The sequence below is a fragment of the Myotis lucifugus genome, unplaced genomic scaffold (genome assembly GCF_000147115.1).
Source record: "Myotis lucifugus unplaced genomic scaffold, Myoluc2.0 scaffold_471, whole genome shotgun sequence".
Classification (NCBI taxonomy): Eukaryota; Metazoa; Chordata; class Mammalia; order Chiroptera; family Vespertilionidae; genus Myotis; species Myotis lucifugus.
In genome coordinates, this window is record NW_005871519.1 from 252,956 (window position 1) to 275,691 (window position 22,736).

Here is a 22,736-nt window from a genome sequence, read left to right on the forward strand (position 1 = left end):
GCAACCATCTATCTAATTTTAGAACACTTTTATCACCCGCTCCCCAAATTAACCGTGTACCTATTAGCAGTCACCATCATTCCCTGTCCTGCTTCCCCTACTTCCATGCCCTTGGCAACCACGTGAACTTTCTGTCTGTACTCTGGCTATTTCATATAATCACAGAGTATGTGACTTTTAAAAAATATATATCTTTTTATTGATTTCAGAGAGAGGAAGGAAGAGGGAGAGAGGGAGATAGAAACATCAATGAGAATCATTGATTGGTGCCTTATACACACCCCCTACTAGGGAATGAGCTGCAACCTAGGCACGTGCCCTAACCGAGATTCAAACTGGTGCCCAGGACGATGCTTAACCGAGCCACACTGGTCGGGATGTGGCTTTTTCACTTGGCATGAAGTGTGTTTGTTGTAAAATAATTTTTATTTTTATTTACTTATTTTTTTTTTGAAGAAGCATGGAAGAGACAGAGAGAGAAACATCGATGTGAGAGAGACATATGGATTCTATGCCTCCCACACACTCCCCAACCAGGGCCTGAGGGATCAGGGATCAGAGCCTGCAACCCAGGTATGTGCCCTTGATGGGAATCAGACCCAGGACCCTTTAGTACATGGGCTGACACTCTATCCACTGAGCCAAACCAGCTAGGGCTGGTATGACTTTTTTTTTTTTTTAATATATTTTATTGATTTTTTACAGAGAGGAAGGGAGAGGGATAGAGAGTTAGAAACATCGATGAGAGAGAAGCATCGATCAGCTGCCTCCTGCACACCCCCTACTGGGGATGTGCCCGCAACCAAGGTACATGCTCTTGACCGGAATCAAACCCGGGACCCTTCAGTCCACAGACCAGCGCTCTATCCAGTGAGCCAAACCGGCTAAGGCGTATGACATTTTTTAAGGTTCACCCACATTGTATCACATATCAGTCTTTCAGTCCTTTTTATGGCCAATTAATATCCACTGTATGGCTGCCTCACGTTGAGTTTATCAGCCAATGGACATTTGTGCTTCCACTTTGGGCTACTATGAGCAATACTGCTATGGACATTCATGAACAGTTTTTGCATGGACAAACCGTTTTCATTTCTCTTGGGTGAATACAGGAGTGAAACTAATACCTGAGGAACTGCAGACTGTTTTCCAGAATCCCACCAGAATAGTGACTTTTTTTTTAGGTTTTGGTTTTAAATATTTAAAGAATACAGACAGGCAATACAAACACCTATTTTAAGGGTCACATCTTTGTTTCAAAGCAGAAAACTCCGATTTTTACTGACTTAAGACTGTCTTCAGTGACCTAGCAAAATAATGTATTCATCATCATTAAAACATTGCAGTTACCACGTTTGACAGCCTGCTGTGGCCAGCCCTAAGAAAGAGCCTTCACGTGCACCTGTACAATAACCTTCCAGGTGAGAATTTCTCTTGTTTTAAAGATGCAGAAACTGAGGGTCAGCAGTCAAACTCAGGCTGACACTAAACTGGGTACTCCATCTCCCACGTGGTACTGCTTCATGCCTTTTAGGAATGCCGCATAATCCACAGACTGCCCTTTTGTCCATCTTTCCTACATTGGTGTCAGGATAAATGCTTTACTGTAAAATCCAACAAATCCAGAAATGTTTCTAAAGCTCAATATATACGCATAAATATACATATATTCGATCACACTGAACAAATGCATATATATATATATATGTATATATATATATATATATATATATATATATAAAACAGTAAAACCCAGAATCAAAAAATACTTATTTATAGACGATTAAAAAACTGTTTTTACCTCTCTTTTTCTTCTTTCTTCCTGAGTACGATGTAAAAGAGAAGCCTTTTCTTCCTAAACATAAAGAGAAAAATTATAGAATGTTTTGACCCAAAAAGGATTCTAAAGATCATCCAATCAAACCAACTGACTTAGCGAGAAATCTGAGGCACAAGAGGTTAAATGGTTTTCAGAGGTCACAAATCTAATTAAAGTTAGTACTTCAGTAGTTTCCTAAGAACAAAACCTATTTCTTCACACACAGTGAGCTCGAGTGAAACAGGAGCTATGAATGAGATTGGTCATTGTATCAATGCCAATACCCTGCTTGTGACAATGACTACTTTTGCAAAGTACAGCCCCCAGGGGAAATGAAGCAATGCCAAAGAGGGAATCTTTCTATATTATTTCTAACAGCTGCACAGAAGTCTACAATTATCTTAAAACAAATTTCAATGGAAAAATCAATTTCTTTATGGTTATCAAATTAATAAATTTTAATGTTTTTTCATCATAAATAAAACTGCATTTTAAACAAAGTTACTCAGTACATAGAAAAGACTAAATAATAAGTGGGACAATTAAACATTTCAAATAGAATAAAAATACCCTCCCACCTGGCCAGTGTGGCTCAGCTGAGAGTCAATATATGAACCAGGAGATTAAAAATAGTGGCAGAGTAAGTGGATGCTGCACGGACATGCTCCCAGAAACAAACTGTAATTACAACTAAAATACAGAAAAATTTCCTGAATAATCAACAGAAAACTGGCAGGAGAGAACCCCAATACCGGAGGACCAAAAGTGGAGACGGCATAGAGACTGGTAGGAGGGGCGGAGGCGCGAAAGGGCTGGCCGGGCCGGCACTCACAGATGAAAACTGAAGTCCCGGAGAGATATCTTAGCTGTGATGGGGAGCCACTGAGAACTCTGGGATCTAATCCCCAAGCTGGGCCCCCCAGAAGATAGCACCACAACTGAGAAGGGTACCCACCTAACATCTGGCTTTGAAAAGCAGCAGGCTGCTGTCTGCCAGGGAGTGACAGCTGGAAATTCAGGCATCCTCTTAAAGGACCAACACACAAAATTCCCTGTGGAGCCACCCACCTTGTGCTCCAGCAGAGGGAGGGCAGAGTGGACTGGAGCTGTGCAAGCAGAAGCCAGGACTGGGGACTCGGAGGTTAGAACTCAGAAGGCAGACACCCCCAGTTTCCTATGCTGAGTCATTCCCTCATGCAGGGGAGAACATCTAACCCACACAGACATTTGCCTTGCCTGGGGGGTAAGACAGTTGACACACCCTTTTGGAAAACACCTTGCCCTGAGACCACTTAAGAGACTAAAAATAACAATTAGCCTCTACCCAGAAGCAACTACCCCACCCTGTTAAAAAAAAAACTCTTACCACACTTGAGGTGGATTGCCTGGGAGCAATTTCAAATTGGAATCCTATCAGTCTGTGGAGAGAGGTGGTCTCTGGAGGCGTTGAGTCTTGCCTGATCTAATTAGCCAGGAGCAGCGTTTGACACTGTCCTGCACTAGAGATTGAGAGGTGTAGAGGATCTACCTAATACAGAGTCACAAACCCAAACAGGCAGCCAAAATGAGGAGACAAAGAAACCCCCAAATGAAAGACCTAGCAAATTCTCCAGAAGAAGAGATAAAGCAGAGATAAGAAATTTATCTGAAACAGAGTTCAGAGTAATGATGTTAAAAATGCTCAACAGTATGAAAAAGATATAGTAACTATGAAAAAAGAATAGTCTGAGATAAAGAATGACATAACACAAATAAAGGATACATTGGAAGGAATACACAGCAGATTAGGGGAAGCTGAGGATCAAATCAGTGAATTACAGGACAGTTGAAAATATCACTCAATTAGAGAACCAAAAAGAAAAAACAATTAAAAAACAGGAGGACAGCTTAAGGGAGCTGTGGGACAATGTGAAACGTAACAATATTAGAATGATAGGTGTGCCAGAAGAGGCAGAAAGGGAGAAAGGAATAGAGAAGGTGCTTGAAGAAATAATGGTAGAAAACGTCCCTAAACCTGGTAAAGGAAAAAGTCACATAAGTTCAGGAGGCACAGAGAACCCCAAACAAGAAGAACCCAAACAGACCCACACCCAGACACATCATAATTAAAATGCCAAAAATTAAAGACAAAGAGAGAATCTTAAAGGCAGCAAGAGAAAAGAAAACTGTTACCTACAAAGGAGTTCCCATAAGGCTGACACCTGATTTCTCATCAGAAAGGCCAGAAGGGAATGGCATAAGTACTCAAGGTAATGGAAAGCAAGGAGCTGAGACCAAGATTACTATATCCAGCAAGGCTATCATTCAAAATAGACGGTCAAATAAAGAGCTTCCCAGACCCAAAAAAAAAAAAAAAAAAAAGGCTAAAGGAGTTCATCACCACCAAGCCAGCATTACAAGAAATGCTAAAGGGACTGCTGTAAGGGATTGCTGAGAAGAAGATACACAGAGAGAAACCTAGCCATGCAGAATTAAAATGGCTATAAATAGGTACCTCTCAGTAATAAACCTAAATGTAAATGGATTAAATGCTCCAATCAAAAGGTGTAGAGTAGCTGAATGGATACAAAAACATGACCCAAATATATGCTGTCTACAAGAGACCTACCTCAAAGCAAAAGACACACACAGGATGAAAGTGAAGGGATGGAAAAAAAATTCCATGCAAATGGAAAAAAAAAAAGCTGAAGTAGCAACACTCATATCCGACATAATAGACTTTTAAAAAATCATGCTGCCCTAACCGGTTTGGCTCAGTGGATAGAGTGTCAGCCTGTGGACTGAAGGGTCCCAGGTTGGATTCCGGTCAAAGCCATGTACCTTGGTTGCGGACACAACCCCAGTCGGGGGGTATGCAGGAGGCAGCTGATGGATGTTTCTCGCTCATCAATGTTTCTAACTCTCTATCCCTCACCCTTCCTCTCTGTAAAAAAAATCAATAAAATATATTTTTTTAAAAACACAAAAAACATCATGCTAAGCGAAATAAGCAAGTTGGAGAAAAGATAAATATCATATGATATCACTCATTTGTCAAATATAATGAACAACATAAACTGATGAACTAAAATAGAGCCAGCGGACACTTGAAACTAAAGAGAAAATGAACAAATGGGACTACATCAAAATAAAAAGCTTCTGCACAGCAAAAGAAACCATCAACAAAACAACAAGAAAGCCCACTGCGTGGGAAAACATATTTGCCAATGTCATATCTGATAAGGGCCTAATCTCCAAAATTTATAGGGAACTCATACAACTTAACAAAAGGAAGATAAACAATCCAATCAAAAAATGGGCAAAGGATCTAAATAGACACCTTTCAAAAGAGGACATTCAGAAAGCCAAGAGACATATGAAAACATGCTCAAAGTCACTAATCATCCGAGAGATGCAAATCAAAACAACAATGAGGTACCATCTCACACCTGTCAGACTGGCTATCATCAACAAATCAATAAACGACAAGTGCTGGAGAGGATGTGGAGAAAAAGGAACACTCATGCACTGCTGGTGGGAATGCAGACTGGTGCAGCCACTATGGAAGACAGTATGGAGTTTTCTCAAAAAACTAAAAATGTAACTCCCATTTGACCCTGTGATCCCACTTCTAGAAATATATCCCAAGAAACCAGAAACACCAATCAGAAAGAATATATGCACCCATATGTTCATAGCAGCACAATTCACCATAGCTAAGATCTGGAAACAGCCTAAGTGCCCATCAGTAGATGAATGGATTAGAAAACTGTGGTACATCTACACGATGGAATACTATGCTGCTGTAAAAAAGAAGGAACTCTTACCATTTGCAACGGCATGGATGGAACTGGAGAGCATTATGCTAAGTGAAATAAGCCAGTCAATGAAGGAAAAATATCACATGAATTCACTCATTCATGGATAATAAAGACCATTATAAACTTATGAACAATAATAGATTCAGAGGCAGAGCTGCCTCAAACAGATTGTCAAACTGCAGCGGGAAGGCCAGGGAGGGTTGGGGGGCAGGAGGGAGGGGGGTAAGAGATCAACCGAAGGACTTGTATGCATGCATATAAGTATAACCAATGGACATAAGATACTGGGGGGTAGGGGAGGCCAGGGGATTGTCAAGGGCGGGGGGGAAAAAAAAAGGACACATATGTAATACCCTTTGTAATACTTTAAGCAATAAAAAAATAAAAAAATTAAAAAAAATAATAAAAACAAAATAAAATAAAATACAATTAAAGAAAAAAATAAAATAAAATAAAATAGAGCCAGCGGAGGGAAAAATATTCTAAAATATAATAGAAGTAATCCTGTTATTTGCAGATTTTTAATATTTCCTACAACTTTTGTGATATCATTCTATGTTAGTACAGATCATTCTATGTTAGTACAGTTTTGGTAATATTATTATACCTGAGTCCATTTATTCTTGAAATATTGATGTTTACTGCATGTAATATTATATGTAAGATCATTTTTCTTGAATAACAGGAGTTTATTGCATGTAACATTATCATGTTTAAAATCGTTTTTCTTGCCAAAAAAAATCACTCAATCAGAGAATCAAAAAGAAAAAACAATTAAAAAATAGGAGGACAGCTAAAGGGAGCTGTGGGACAACATGAACGTAACAATATTAGAATAGCAGGTGTGCCAGAAGAGGCAGAAAGGGATAGAGAAAGTCTTTGAAGAAATAGTGGCAGAAAACTTCCCTAACCTGGTAAAGGAAAAAGTCACATAAATTCAGGAGGCACAGAGAACCCCAAGCAAGAAGAACCAAAACAGGCCCATGCCCAGACACATCATAATTAAAATATATGAACCAGGAGGTCATGTTTCGATTTCTGGTCAGGGCACATGCCTGGTTGCGGGGTCAATTCCCAGAAGGGAGCATGCAGGAGGTAGCTGATCAATGATTCTCTCTCATCATTGATATTTCTTATTTTTTAAAATATATTTTTATTTATTTCAGAGAGGAAGGGAGAAGAAGAAATAGATAGAAACATCAATGATGAGAGAGAAATCACTGATTGGCAGCTTCCTACACCCCCCCCACCCCTCCTGGGGATTGAGCCTGCAACCCAGGCATGTGCCCTTGACCATAATCAAACCCGGGACCCTTGAGTCTGCATGCCGATGCTCTATCCACTGAGCCAAATCAGCTAAGGCTCATTACTGATATTTCTATCTCTCTCTCCCTCTCCCTTCCTCTCTGAAATCAATAAAAATATGTTTTTTTAAAAAAGCCTCCCCTCCCCAGAACTGTTCCAGACTATAGAGCATAGACATTTTATTTTTGTAAATTTAATACAAAATAAAGTCAAAGATCCAAGATGTTATAAATGAATTCTTAGAAAAATTAGTACACTTTTTAGGAGAAACCAAGATGGCGGCATAGGTAAACACCGGAAATTGCTGCCTCCCACAACCACTTCAAAAATACAACGAAACGACAAAACAGACATCATCCAGAACCACAGGAAGGCTGGCTGAGTGGAAATTCTACAACTAGAAGGAAAGAGAAAAGCACACTGGGACTCAGAGGAGCTGCGGGAGTAAAGTGCAGAGGTATAGAGGCTCGAGCGCGCACGGAAAGGGGCTGGTACCTGAGGACGCGGCTGTCTTTTTGAATCGGGAGGGAGTCACAAGCTCCCGACTGCTCTGAACTCCGGTTCCGGGAAGTCTCTGGGGACCCAGGGCTCATACGGGGAGAAACTGGACTGTCTGGCAGCAGGCAGAACTCGGAACTTCAGGGCAGCTTTCCCTCAGAGGTGCTTGCAGCAATTACCGGGACACTGAGACCCACGGCCCCTTAGGGTAGGATCAGCCATAGCTGTTTGCTCCGCCCTGTTGATTCCTAGACCCCGCCCCACCCAGGCTCCGGCAGAGGCTTTTGCATATGAATGCCCTGTCCTTTTGCAACCTGAAAATTACCTAACAAATTGCAGCTGGGCCAGACAGACCCAGAACTTCCAAGAGAAGGCCAAGGCCCCACAGCAGCTTGCATTGCTTCACAGCTGGGCCTCATCTGGGCACCTCCAAACCCCAAAAAAGGAAGGGGAATCTGCAGATCTCTTCGTAGCTCCTGCTGGGTAACCTCAGGCAGAGGCTAAATTAGCACCTCCTTAGATCCAAGAGCCAGTGTACCCAGTGGTCAGAGTGGGACCATCCAGATTACAACTCCTCAGATCCATAAGGGACACACTCAGGGGGCAGACTCAGTGAGCACCAAAGCCCCACTGAAGCAAGTCCTGCCCCAGAAGGGTGTCTTCAGCACGGAAGTTCTCCCACTGCAGACACAGCTGATTCTCACTGCCAATTGGCCTGGAGGTCAATTCCTCCCAGTGATACCTACAACAATCAAGGCATAACTACAACAAGACTGTGGACAAAGCCCACAAGGGGGTGCACCAAGAGTGTCCACCTCAGGTGACTGGGGAGGCTGAGCCACTGGGCCCTATAGGACACCTAGCACACAAAACCAATCTACCAACACAGGGAAGCATAAAAAATGCGGAGACAAAGAAACAGGTCACAAATGACAGAAATGGAGGAAAGAAAACGACTGGATATAGAGTTCAAAACCACGTTTATAAGGTTTTTCAAGAATTTTCTGGAAACCGGCGATAAATTTAGTGAGACCCTGGAGGATATGAAAAAAGACCAACTAGAAATTAAGCATACACTGACTGAAATAAAGAATAATATACAGAGATCCAACAGCAGACAAGAGGATCCCAAGAATCAAGTCAATGATTTGAAATACGAAGAAACAAAAAATACCCAACTGAAAAAGCAAAAAGAAAAAAGAATCCAAAAATATGAAGATAGTGTAAGGAGCCTCTGGGACAACTTCAAGCGTACCAACATCAGAATTATAGGGGTGCCAGAAGAAGAGAGAGGGCAAGATATTGAAAACCTATTTGAAGAAATAATGACAGAAAACGTCCCCTACCTGGTGAAAGAAATAGACTTACAAGTCCAGGAAGCGCAGAGAACCCCAAACAAAAGGAATCCAAAGAGGACCACACCAAGACACATCATAATTAAAATGCCAAGAGCAAAAGACAACGAGAGAATCTTAAAAGCAGCAAGAGAAAAAAAGTCAGTTACCTATAAGGGAATACCCATATGACTGTCAGCTGATTTCTCAACAGAAACCATGCAGGCCAGAAGAGAGTGGCAAGAAATATTCAAAGTGATGAATAGCAAGAACCTATAACCAAGATTACTTTATCCAGCAAAGCTATCATTCAGAATTGAAGGTCAGATAAAGAGCTTCACAGATAAGCAAAAGCTAAAGGAGTTCATCACCACAAAACCAGCATTATATGAAATGCTGAAAGGTATTCTTTAAGAAGAGGAAGAAGAAAAAGGAACTCTTACCATTTGCCACAGCATGGATGGAACTAGAGAGCATTATACTAAGTGAAATAAGCCAGTCAGAGAAGGATAAATACCACATGATCTCACTCATTTGTGGAATATAATGAACAACATAAACTGATGAACAAGGACTGATCCAGAGACAGAGAGGCATTGATTGGACTGTCGGGCTTTGGAGGGAAGGTAGGGGAGGGTGGGGGTAAGGGGGAAAGATCAACCAAAGGACTTACATGCAAGCATATAGGTCTAACCATTGGACAGAGACAACGGGGGGGTGAGGGCATGAGGGGGGGGTAGGGGGTAACGTGGGGATAAGGACACATATGTAATATCTTAATCAATAAAAAATATATTTAAAAAAATAACAAAATAAAAAAATAAAAAAACTTTTTAACAAAAACATATACCCTATTAAAAGACTGTTGGAAAACAAGTAATCACTAATTTAAAATTATACATTGAGCCCAGCCGGTGTGGCTCAGTGGTTGAGTGTTGACCCATGAAACAGGAGGTCAGGGCTCATTCGATTCCTGGGGTTGTGGGCTCGATCCCAAGTGGGGGCATGCAGAAGGCAGCCGATCAATGATTATCTCTCCAGATGTTTCTATCTCTCACCACCCTTCCTCTCTGAAATCAATAAAAAAATATTTTTTAAAAGAAAAAGGAGGGGAATGGGAAATCTAGAGTAAAAAGTACAAAGTTATGTTCAGAACTATGGAAAGCTTACAGATAAAAAGTGTCACATTTCTGGTCATTATCTTTATTTATGAACAGAACTGGTTGGTATGTTTATATCAACAACTAGAGGCCCAGTGCACGAAGTCATGCACAGGTGGGGACCCTTGGCCTGGTCGGCGATCGGGGCCAATAGGAGCCGGCCAGCCAGGGAGGGATTGTGGGAGGGCTCCAGGGCATGTCCCGCCCTCTCGCCTAGTCCTGATGCACTGGACCCCAGCAGCAAGCTAACCTACCAGTTGGAGTGTTTGCCCTCTGGTGGTCAGTGCGCATCATAGCAACTGGTCGAGCAGTTGACGGAACAGATGACCAATCAGTCAGACACTTAGCATATTATGCTTTTATTATATAGGATTTATTTTCCTTCTATTTCCATTTGTCCAAATTTAATGTGTTTTCATCATTTGATCATAACTAAAAACCTCGGATTTCCTGAAATAGTATACTCTGTTATAATTACAAAAAAATACTTAATATCTGAAATTTAATAAACCAACACTTTACCTTAAAAAAGGTACATGCTGGCAAAAGTCACTAAATTTACTTTCACACACAGATGAGCTTAGTCATCACTAATCTAAAAGTTCAGAGCTCATGCGCTTTGCATTACCACGTCCCTGTCATCTCCTTCAATGTCTGGTACATGTAGGTGTTCAATAAATATTTACACAGTGAGTGAATGAACATTTCCCTTAAGTAAAACAAAATAGTCTAATAGAAGGAGTAACCGTGCCATTGCAATATTTTCAAATCAAAATAGGTACTAAGTATCAAAAAGCTTAATTGAATTCTAATCCAACACTAGACTTTCTCAGGAATTTTGAGTTTGAAGCCCAGTGATCTGTAACATAAGCCTAGAGTCAGTTATAGCAGAACCCAGTGGGAGTGGGACACACTGGTGGGAACAAAAGTCACATGCGCTACACTTTATGCAGCAATGAGGGCAGAGGATGGAAGGTCAGGGAGGACCATTTACCTTAATGCCCCTGGAGAGGGAGGGAAGAGAGCAGGAAGGGTACCCCTGGGCCTGGAGACCTCCCTCCTCCTCCTCCTCCACCAGGGTCTCACAGGTGGCCCTTTGCCATCTCCACAAGGTCTACCATACCTATACTATCTGTACCACTGACTTTTGAAACTTTTATTTTTAATTTTAGACCAAAAAAAATTGCAGAATGATCACAAGAGTTCCCTCATCCCTTCTATCTTTTTCCCATTCCCCCTCCATAACTGGAGTAAAATTAGAAAAAATAAGAAATTAACACAGGTACAGTATTACTAACTACACTACAGACTTTGTTAGAAATTCACCAATTTCCCACTGATGATTTTTACCTGTTCTAGGATTCCATCCAGATCCTCACTGGACTTACTCTTTCTCCTTAATTCCCACCAATCTGGAACTCCATCTCTGTCTTTCACATCCTGGACTCTGTCCTTGATTTGGGTTTTTCCGATATTCTCTCACAATTAGTGATAGCTCTGAATTTTAATCATAGAGTAAAATATATATCATGACTCCAGTTACATAAACAATCAAATACATATAGGAGAGAAGAAAAACCTCTTCCTCAGAATTTATTCAGTTAATGAATGTAGAGGAAAGAGGCAAACAGCCTACTGCCCTGTGCTAACGCTAGCAGGCCAAAGCCTGAGCAAAAACAAGAGCTTCCTGATCTCTGAGTATCTTCCTCAAGACACTTAGCAACCACCAAGAGAAAGACAGTAGGAACCCAGAAGACACCAACCACACAACCAGGCGAATCTCACCAGGAATAAGACACAAGGCCATCAGGCACCACCACTGGATAGAGGCAAAGGATACAAAACTTTTATCTTGACAAAAGACTCCTTTTCAACTTAATTATATTCATCTCAAGAGGAAACCTTGCATCGCTCACTACACTAAATATAAAGCCTGTAACACTGACAAAGTATAAAGTACATACTCCTGAAAATAAACACAATGAAGACAAAAGTGCACTGTTACATTTTAAATTAACTAGATTAAAAAATAAACACTGGTTACAACAAAACATAATACATTTATTTCTGAAAAGCCCCATCTGGAAACTAAGTTCTTTAAAGCAAAGAACTATGAGGAGCTATGTAAAATTCAAGAGAAACACATTGGCATTAAAAAAAATTTTTATATTAAAAACAGATAATGCTAACTTCCATGTTTATCATTAGCTCAAGCACCTGGTATTTAACAACCTTCTCTGACATAGCTGGATTCTGAAAATGAATCTATAACCAAAACACTAAGTTTGATTTTGGTTCAACAAACTTTGTTTCGAGAAGGCATCAAGGGTCTGACCTTTTGAAAGTGGCCTTCTATCCAGTAATGTTCTCGGTGATTTTTTTAAAGGAGGTGGGGCTTGTTTCTATCCATTCACCATACTCATGGAGCTTACTCTTAACTTTATAAATGTGGGATGCAAAATACTTTGTTCAAGCTTTTCACAATTCTTTCCCCCACATGAAGGTGTGTATCCCATGGTTCCAGGTCAAGGGGAGACCTTCCTGCTTCCAGCACAGGGGACCTGCCCATATCTTCACAAAGCTGGAGGATGAAGGCCACTGCCTTGAACAGGGCGATGCATTGACACTCATAGGTACTACTCTTTTTATATATATGCTAGAGGCCCGGTGCACAAAAATTTGTGTACTGGGGGAGAGTGGGGAGGACTGCGCCCTCTCACAGTCCAGGAGCCCTCAGGGGATGTCCCCATCCTCTGCCTGCTGGCACTCGCCTTGGCTGGCCTGGCACCGCGTGCTTCCCGGCGCCGGCCCCGCCCCCCGCCAACTGGTCATTCCACCGTTCAGTCGATTTGCATATCACACTTTTATTATATAGGATATATTATTGATTTCAGAGAGAAAGGGAGAGGGAGAGAGAAATAGAAACATCCATGATGAGAGAGAATCATTGATCAGCTGCCTCCTGCATGCCCCCCACTGGGGATCAAGCCCGCAACCCAAGCATGTGCCTTTGACCGGAATTGAACCCGGGACGCTCCAGTCCACAGGCCAACCCTCTATCCACTGAGCCAAACCAGCCAGGGTGGTACTACCCTTAACTAGCCTCTCATTTGTGAGATTTACAGGACTGCCTTTGGATACGAAGGTCCAGTTTCTGATGGAATCACTGACATCACACGTGTGTCTATGTTACTGTTTGTCACAAAGTCACCAACATATTTTTAAAAAATTTCCTCTAGTTTATGAGATAGACAGAACATGTCCTCGAGGGCTTGTCTATTCAAGCCCTTATGTTTGTCAAACAACAAAGGGTTACTGCAGTTAAAAGTATCGGAGACTCCTCAGTTTGCAGTGAGCAACAGCAACCCTGTCTTCCCTGGGGGACAACCAGCTGCCCCAAATACCTGGCCTAGCTATACGTAGACAAGGCACTTAATTACCAAAAGAACCTTACCGATATGCTCTTTGCTGTCACTTGTCATCACAACTTTTATGCGTTTGGCCACCTGGCAGCTCCAGACTGCAGTCAGATACAATACCACAGATAAACTGACTTTCCAATTTTAATTCCCCTGTCATATGGGGACTTGCTTTCAGGCTGTTTAGAAGACTTTCCTGTTGTTCCCAAAAGTTTAACAGTTTGCCTTTTCGTTTCAATATAAAGCTTGAGTGATGGTTTCTCACTGGAATTTTGCTCATAATGAGATAGCTTCACTCTCTCAGATTTCAAAATCTTCATTACATTTGTTTTTGTTTTTGTTTTCTATGCAGTCAGCAAGTTTACAAGACTAAAAGCCGTTCTAGTGGGTCATTACTTCGTCCTTATTTTATGAAGACAAATGGCAACCATCTATCCTTGGCTCTCTCCCTCCCAGGAGCATGCCCACACCTTCCCTTTCCCGGAGGTGCTTTACCTTTACCTTTCTCCCTCCTAAGCTCCAAAGGTCCTTGTTTTGCCTCCGAACTTGCTAAATAAACTTCGTCTTATTAAAGATAAATTATGCCCGACGGTGTGGCTCAGTGGTTGAGCATCGACCTATGAACCAGGAGGTCTCAGTTCGATTCCCGGTCAGGGCACATGCTGGGATTGCAGGCTGGATTCCCAGAGGGGGTGTGCAGGAGGCAGCCATCAATGATTCTCTCTCATCACTGATGTTTCTATCTCTCTCTCCCCCTCCCTTTCTCTTTGAAATCAATAAAAATATAAAATAAATAAATAATCATAACTATCCTTAGTACCTTACTTTATAAGGCAACCTTCACCTTTAGGCTTTCAAAATGACAGTTTTTCTTTAACCCCTAATCCATGTCAGACTCAGAAAAAATAAAGGCAGAGTCATGATCCTAATTCGAAATTACGAATACCTACACGTGGCGCACACCTAGCAAATAGCTGTCACCTTCTGAAAGTGAAAATGTGCCATGCTGCTAATAAAAATGACAACCAAACCTACAACAACACACAGGAGAGTCAGCATATAGGGATCCACGCTAGCGATACGGACCAGGGCTACACAGAGCCCATGCTGTGCCTGTACACACAGACGCAACCACGGAAGCTGACGATGCCTGCACCTGGCCCACCACAAAGCTCCCCAGTTCACCTCACCATGAACAGGCATCTCAGGGAAATCACAGGTTTGATATCCTAGTTAGGTTTCTACTGACACTGAAATAAATGCTACTAAATTTAAAGATGTTCCTTCATATACCACTAAATCATCACACACAATACTTTGGGACAGACAATGACCTACACTAAAGAGGTCAAAGCATGACTAGACAAGTCAATGTCAGAGATCTCCAGGGAGGAGCAAACAGAAATGGAGGTAAGAAATAGAAATCTAGCCCTAACTGGTTTGGCTCAGTGGATAGAGCGTCGGTCTGTGGACTCAAGGGTCTCAGGTTCGATTCCAGTAGGGGGCATGTACCCAGTGGGGAGTGCAGGAGGCAGCTGATCGATGTTTCTTTCTCATCGATGTTTCTAACTCTCTATCCCTATCCCTTCCTCTCTGTAAAAAATCAATAAAATGTATTTTTTAAAAAATAGAAATCTATAGAGAAAAGTGTATTACTCAATAGTGTTGGGCAACTGAGTAGCCTAAACAAATGACGTCATATACCTAGTCTTCATATCAAAATAGCTTCCTAATGAACCTAAGATTTATATGCAGACACAGCACCATAAAATGTGGGAAGATAATGTGGGAATAAAATAAATCTCAAAGAGGAAGAAGACTTTCTAAGAAAGATATCACATATTAAGTCTACGTTACTGTTGTCATTAAGTTATTTAAGCTCTTAAGTTACTTAAGAATGATGAATTTTTTTTTCTTTTTATTTTTTTAACATTCTCACCCCCTTCCCAAAGAACAGTTTCTTTTTTTTTTAAAATATATTTTATTGATTTTTTACAGAGAGGAAGGGAGAGAGATAGAGAGTTAGAAACATCGATGAGAGAGAAACATCGATCAGCTGCCTCCTGCACGTTCCCCACTGGGGATGTGCCTGCAACCCAGGTACATGCCCTTGACCGGAATCGAACCTGGGACCTTTCAGTCCCCAGGCCAACGCTCTATCCACTGAGCCAAACCGGCTTCGGCAAGAATGATGAATTTGACCACATAAAATTAAAACTTTCTGCACAGAAAAATATCATAACCAAGGTTTAAAAAAGTGACAAAGTGGTAATAAATATTTGTAACACTGCAAAATGAACATTTGTAAAAGCTCAATAATAATTTTAAAAGATTAACAATCAAATAGGAAAATTAGCAAAAGTTATAAATAGTACATAGGAAATAAGCAAAAATATCATTTAAACAGAGGAAATTAATTTTACTCATTTTTGGAAAAAATGCCATAACACAGTGAAATTGGCTTTTTCACCTATGTAATTGGCAAACGACACCTCAGGACAGGCTGTGAGGTGCAGATAGAGGACAGCAGCTACGTCCATGCACTGACATAACCCTTAACGGGTGATCTGGAAATATCTACAAAAATTCAAAATGTACACAGCCACTGACCTGCACTTTTAGAAATCCAAACTCACATATGATAGACACATGACAAGGATATCCACTGCAATGCTGTTTAAATTAGCAAAACACTGAAACCATCTAAATGGCCATCAAAGACATGACAACTAAATAAGCTGAGACATTCATTCTTTACATGGAGTGTCACGCAGCTCCTTACGAGAATGCAGCGCAGATGTGTACGGACCTGGAACTATCTCCAGGGGAAGGCAAGAACATGCTCCATCATGTGTTTAAACCAGAGGAGTGCACACCCTCAGTGAGTCTATGTGCAGAAACGGCTCTGTGAGGACAGTGAATCTGGTAACAGTCTGACTAAAGAGGACTGAGTTAGGGGATCCTAGTAGGAGCGAAAGGCAGGGCGACTTTTATTATTGTACTTGAATCTGTATTTTCTACTGCTTGAGTTATTACCCATGTACATGTAATACTTTCTCACTTTTTAGAATATAAAACTAATGAAGCTATATGAAAACATAATTTTTAAAAAATCTCAATATAACCAAGAATTTATATTCTCTCTATATAAAAACCTAGTATGCAAATAGACCAAACAGTGGAGCAATTGAACAACTGGTCACTATGACGTGCACTGACCACCAGGGGGCGTGCAAGGGACATGGGAGGCATTGGCAACAGGCCACAGAGTGCGGAACATAGCGGGCATTGGCTGTGGCGGGATGGTGGAGCAGGTGATTGGGAGGAGCCAGACCAAGGCAGCGCACCATTCGCTGTCACCGGGGCAAGTCTCTGGTGATTACTAAAAATTCTTTGCTCCCGTGCACCACAGTCTCACAGGGTGCTCGCACCCGCTGCCAGCGCCAGCCCCGATTGCCCCTGAGGGCTTCTCACCTCCCCCTGCTCCTGAGGGGCGATCGGGGCAGCAGCCGCCTCTCACACCCACTGCCAGTGACAGCCTCACTCACACCCGCTGCTGGCGCTGGCCCCAGTTGCTCCGCACCATCAGCGTGTGCGAGCGGGGCTGGTGCCGCCAGCACATGGGAGCGACAGTGGCAGGGGTGGGGCTGCGGCAAACAGGACCAAGGGCCGTGACGGGAGGGGCCAAGCGGGGGTGCAGAGGCTGCCACCGCAGCCTCATGGCCCACAGTTCCTTTCAAGGTGCATGAATTCGTGCACTGGGCCACTAGTAAGTTCATAAATGAGTGGCTGGGAGGAAAAGAACAATAGGTGTCAGCAACAAGCACATTTAGATTTTGTTTCTTAGGTTTTTTTGTTTCAAATTATTACACTTATATTTGAAAACATCTTTTACCTTTTAAGTTCTACAGGCCTAGAAAAGTTAGGGGTTCATAGGAGCAGTTAGAGACCACTTTCAGAAAGTGTTTTGGATGACTAAGCCTCTTGTTCTCAGAGCACCCTCATCACTTTCCATGCTAATCTCTCACCTCCACAGTTGTGGCTCTAAACCTATTTATTCATCAATATGTAAATAACAGTAAATGACAGCATACGTCTCTATTTGATAGTTGAGCTTTAGACCCATTATCTTACCTCCTCTGAAAATTAAATATGACCAAACTTCACTAACAGAGATGTTCTTATATGGGGAAAAATGCTTTCTTCATGCAAATAAACTTAGTGGTAACAAAAAGAAGTTTTTAGAAAAGTAAGTCATATGTAGTTTAAATTAGATAGGAAGATTAGATTTCATTAACCATCAGAATAAAAAAATTATGGTAAAAAATGAGTATATACTGAAGTAAATTTATATAAATGACAATTTCCATAAAATCAAATGCTCAAATTAACTGCTAACCATTTATAAAAAAAGAACTGTAGCAAGTTTATTGATATCTTGATTTAAAATGAAACAGCTATGAGGTTTCCACTGTTTCATCTATTTGGGTTATTGTCATTAGCAATTTCCTCCAGTTAACAATGTAAACAAATGATCAGTTTACATCTGCTTCAAGTTAGTATTTCCCACTCTCAAGCACTGACATGACACTAAAAGGTCTACACAATTCAAAGAACATTTAAGTAAAACCCTTTCCTTTGAGTTAATTACAGTGGGAGCAGAGGTAAGATGGAGGATGTGCAGGTAAATGGCAGAGGGCTTTCAGGGCAAGGAGCTCCTCTGTCTGATACTGTAGCACTGGACACACATCACTATACATTCATCAAAACCCACAGAAAGTACAGCACAAACAGGGAGCCTAATGTATCAATATTGGCTCACCAACTGTAACAAATGAACCACACCATTCAAGATGCTAATCACAGGAGAAATGTGAGGTGGAGGGAAGGGGGAATGAAGAACTCTGTTTCATCTGCTTGATTTTCTGTACACCTAAGAAAGCTCTAAAAAATGAAGTCTATTAATTTCTTTTAAAATATTAAAGAAATATTCATTCTACTGCCACGTTCACCTCAACTATCTGGAAAGTTGGAAGGAATTTACTTTCCTTCCTATCTATAAACTCTCCTGTGTCCACATCCATTTCTTTCCTTTAAATCTAAAAATATGTCCCTCTTCTTCTCCCTGGATTCTTCCCACTGTTGCTTCCACCAGGCCCTGACAGCCTGAAACCCCCAGAGTCAATGGAACCCAGTGAATACTAAGTCCATGCACACCCTTCCACCTGCTGGGATACCCCTTCCTGTCCCTAACCTACCCCAATCCCACTCGTCCTTCAAGGCTAAGCCCCTGCCTGGCAGGCATGGCTCAATGGTTGAGTGCTATGAACCAGGAGGTCACATGATTGATTCCCAGTCAGGGCATTTGCCCAGGTTGTGGGCTCGATCCCATGTGGGGTGTGCATCATTAATGTTTCTATCTTCTCTCCCTCTCCCTTCCTCTATATTAAAAAAAAGAAAGAAAAAGAAAAAAAGACTAAGCCCCAACCAACTCTATCCTTTCCTAGACCAGTCCCAAGGGAGACCCAGATGTTGTAACTACTCTCTATTGTAATTTCATCTTTACCTGTTTAAGGCTTATATTCCTAACAACGTTATAATGAGGGCACGTCCCTAGCCGGTTTGGCTCAGTAGATAGAACGTAGGCCTGCGGAGTGAAGGGTCCCTGGTTTGATTCCGATCAACAGCACCTGCCCAGGTTGCAGGCTAGATCCTCAGGAGGAGGCGTGCAGGAGGCACCCGATCGATGATTCTCTCTCATCATTGATGTTTCTACCTCTCTCTCCCTCTCCCTTCCTTTCTGAAGTCAGTAAAAGATAAAATCCTATATAATAAAGAGCTAATATGCAAATGGTCATCATGCCCTCATGCCATCACGGCGTAATGGCTCAGACACTCAACACTAGGGAGAGAGGAATGGGGACCAACCAGGCACAAATGAGCTCACGAGAGAGGAAAAGGGGCCAGCCAGGCTGCGGCTGGGAGAGGGACAAGCTGCATGCCCCTCAGTCCCAGGCACCAGTGGCTGGGGCTGTGGCCCGGGAGAGGGACAAAGCGCCCGCCCTGTGGTCCTGAGTGCCAGCAGCTGGGCTGCGGCCTGGGAGAGGGACAATCTGCACGCCCCATGGTCCCAGGTGCCAGCATCTGCGCCTGCGGCCTGGGAGAGGGACAAGCCGTCCACTCCGTGGTCCCAGGCGCCTGCGGCTGCAGCCCAGGCAAAGCCACCTGCCCACAGTCCCCTGCGGCTGCAGCTGGCCCGGGCAAAGCCGGCCTGGGTCCTGGGTGCCTGCGGCCGGCCAGAGGGAGGGAAGCCTGGGTCCCAAGTGCCTGTGACCAGCCAGAGGGAGGGAATCCTGGGTCACGGGTGTGGGGCTAGGCAGAGGTGGTTAGGGGCAATCAGGCCAGCAGGGGAGCAGTTAGGAGTGATCAGGCAGGCAGGCCGAGGGGTTAGAGGCGATCAGGCAGGCAGGCAGGCAGGTGAGCAGTTAGGAGCCAGCAGTCCCAGATTGCGAGAGGCAGTCGGAGGGGTCCCAGATTGGAGAGGGTGCAGGCCGGGCTGAGGGACTCCCCCCGCCCCCACCCATGCATGAATTTTGTGCACCGGGCCTCTAGTAAAATAATAATGAGGGCACGATGTTTCCTTACAGTTTCAGATCCTACACAGAGCCCTTAGAAATAACCACTAAAAATGCTCATTTATATTGGGGGAGGAGAAGTATGTATTTATTCAAAACGTTTCCCACTAAGCTCAAGAAAAAAGGGACGATGTCAACTAATTTAACAGAAAGATCATTATAACTTTTGTCTTTTAGGTAAGGGATAGGCCGTAATTCAGCCAAAGAGAATTAAGGAAAATAAGCATGTGTAGGTAGGTGTTCAATATCAGGAAGCAAAATCAAAACTACAATGAAACTACATCCCCACCAGAATTGCCAAAATTAAAGGGACTGACAGTACTGTTAGTAAGAGGTGGAGGCACTGACACCCTCACCCGGCAGGTGTGGCCCGAAAGGGAAAGTGGAGTGTGCTCAGGGTGAAGCCCACGTGTACAACCGGCATCTCAGTGCGTCCACCCGAAGAGAAGACCCACACACAAATGCCTGTGAAGAAGAATGGTTGCCCTGGCCAGTGTGCTCAGTGGTTAGAGTGTCGGCCAGCACACGGAAGTATCACAGGTTAGATTTGGAGTCAAGGGCACGTACCTGGGTTGCAGATTTGATCCTGCCCTGATAGGCACGCATGCGGAGGCAACCAATTGATGTGTCTCTCTCACATTGGTGCTTCTCTCTTCTCTCTCACATCGGTTTTTCTCTTTCTCTCTCCTCATCACCCCCTGCTCCCTCCCACTTTCTAAAAAGCAATGGAAAAAACATCCTCCGGTGAGAATTTAAAAAAAAGAGTGGATCAACTGTGTCACACAACGGGATAAAACCAGATGGGTGATTCCACCTCTCGGAACTCGGAATGTGCCAAAGACAGCAGAGCCAACAAAATGGCAAACTGTATGAGACTCCATTCACAGGTCATTCAACAGGGAAAACTTATCTGTGGTAACAGAGGTGGGAAGACAGTTATCGCTGGGGAAACGCACGGCAGGGAAGAGGGAGGGGGCAGGAGGAAGCCTGGGAACGCTGGGAGGAGTGGTGGCCACACCGCTGTGTTCACAGGTGAAATCCTTCAAGCTGAACCTACTCGTTCAGATTCCTCCAGGAGCCAGTGCACCCGCCCCCAGCACCGCAGGTCCCTGCTGCCTCCTCAGGGGACTGGCACCCTCACCCAGGGCAGCCTGCTGCCAGTGACTGACTAATATGGGTGTACCAGGCGCCAGCCTTGCTGCGAGTTCTGTCCGCACCTGCCCTCTCCCCGTCCCTCCTCAGGCCCACCGCACACGGAGGGGCATGTTGTGACCCTGAGTGACGTCAGCTCCACGCCTCCGTCAAAAGTAGTAGAAAACGGCAATTATGTGCACAGCTAAGAAGCGAGACCTGCCACTCCTCTCCTCGGAGCAGAGGGTTGCCTGGTGGTAACACCGGGCCAGGCCGAGCGGGGTGTGCCAGGGCACCTGTCCGGGGTGCAGGTCCCCGGCCCACACGGGCAGGGCGTGGGCTCTGGCGCGAGGCCGGTGCTGGCTTGCTGTCCACCCTGGTTCTCAACGATTATAAGAACCGTAGCAGAAAAGCCCTAGATTCTCTCCAGAAATACGCTTCCGGGGGCTGAGAAAGCCTAACTCCACAGCCTCGCCCCGAACACGCGCCGATCAGCTGGCTGCCTCACCCCGAGGCCGTGGGCGCGACCAACGCGGCCGGTGCAGTCCCGCGGCGAGGGCCCCCCGCGCGCGCGGCGCCGGAGGGAGGGCTGCCAGAGGCCGGGACGACACAGTAGCGCGGCCGGTTCCGGAGAAGAAACACTGTTTCCTTCGCTACGGACCGAGGAAGCTGCGCCTCCCGCCTCCCTGCGCGGTCTGGAGCGCGGCGAGCAGGCTTCGCCGGCGACCGCGGCCCCGCACACCTGCTGGGGCCGCGGGCGGTGACACAGCACCCCGACCCTCGGTTCCCGCCCCCGGAGGCCCGGACGCCACGGCACCGGTCGCGCTTACCTTCCTGCTCGCGCCTCCGAGGGACACTTTGGGCCTCGTTTTGAAATCACCTTCAAAGCTGAACATCTTTTTCAGCCTAGCGCATCGGGGAGCGGCCCGGGCCTGAAAGCGACGGCCAGGCGGGCCGCGGGGAGCGCCGGGAGGGTCCCGGCGGGGAGGACGGCCGCGCCGGGGAGCGCCCTCGAGCCCACCCTGTGCTCTGCCCGCCGGGCCGGTCCTCGCGTGGGGGGCGGCGACACGGAGGGGGCTCCGCCTCACGCCCCCTCATCCACGCCTCCCCGCTGCTCCGGCCCTGGCCGAGGGCGCCGCAGAGAAGCCGACTCGCACTCGCGCCCGGAGCAGCGGCCGGGAGGAAAGATGGCCGCCGGTCGCTGCCGCCGTGCGCGCGCCCGCCATTGACGCCGCGGCGCCCTCCGACGCCCCACCGGCGTGCGCGCGCCCGCCGTGGACGGCGCGTCAGAGGGTGGGAACGTGACGCCGTGACCTGGGTTTGGACCCAGGCGCGTAGATCGCGGGCGTGGCCTAGGTCGTGGGCGGGACCAGGGGCGGGGCGCGGTGGTGGGCGGGGCCTGGGTCGTGGACGCCTTGGCCTCTGAGTTGGACTTACCTGTCAGTTGTGCACCTTTTAGGAAAGCAGGCTGGGAGGTCTCCATAAGATGCCAAACGACCCATCTGAGAAAAAAGGATCAGATACTTAGTGCCTGTAGGGAGTGCGTACATATCCCGTCATGACCTGGCTAGCCTCTGTAACGTACTCCTGTACACACACACACACACACACACATACAGAAATGTATATCAAGTA

The 22,736-nt window shown here is 44.7% G+C and overlaps 1 protein-coding gene across 1 annotated transcript in view; it reads right to left on the reverse strand.

The window, feature by feature from the left end:
• UBE3C (ubiquitin protein ligase E3C) overlaps window positions 1-22,302 on the reverse strand; it is a 121,361-nt gene extending 99,059 nt beyond the window's left edge. The window contains exons 1-2 of the mRNA XM_014445614.2: window positions 21,932-22,302; window positions 1,799-1,855 (exon numbers count right to left, since the gene is read on the reverse strand). Of these exons, the coding sequence (XP_014301100.1) occupies window positions 1,799-1,855; window positions 21,932-21,997 (123 nt within the window). The 5' untranslated portion in view covers window positions 21,998-22,302. The remainder of the gene's footprint in view (window positions 1-1,798; window positions 1,856-21,931) is intronic.
• Window positions 22,303-22,736: the final 434 nt, after the last annotated feature.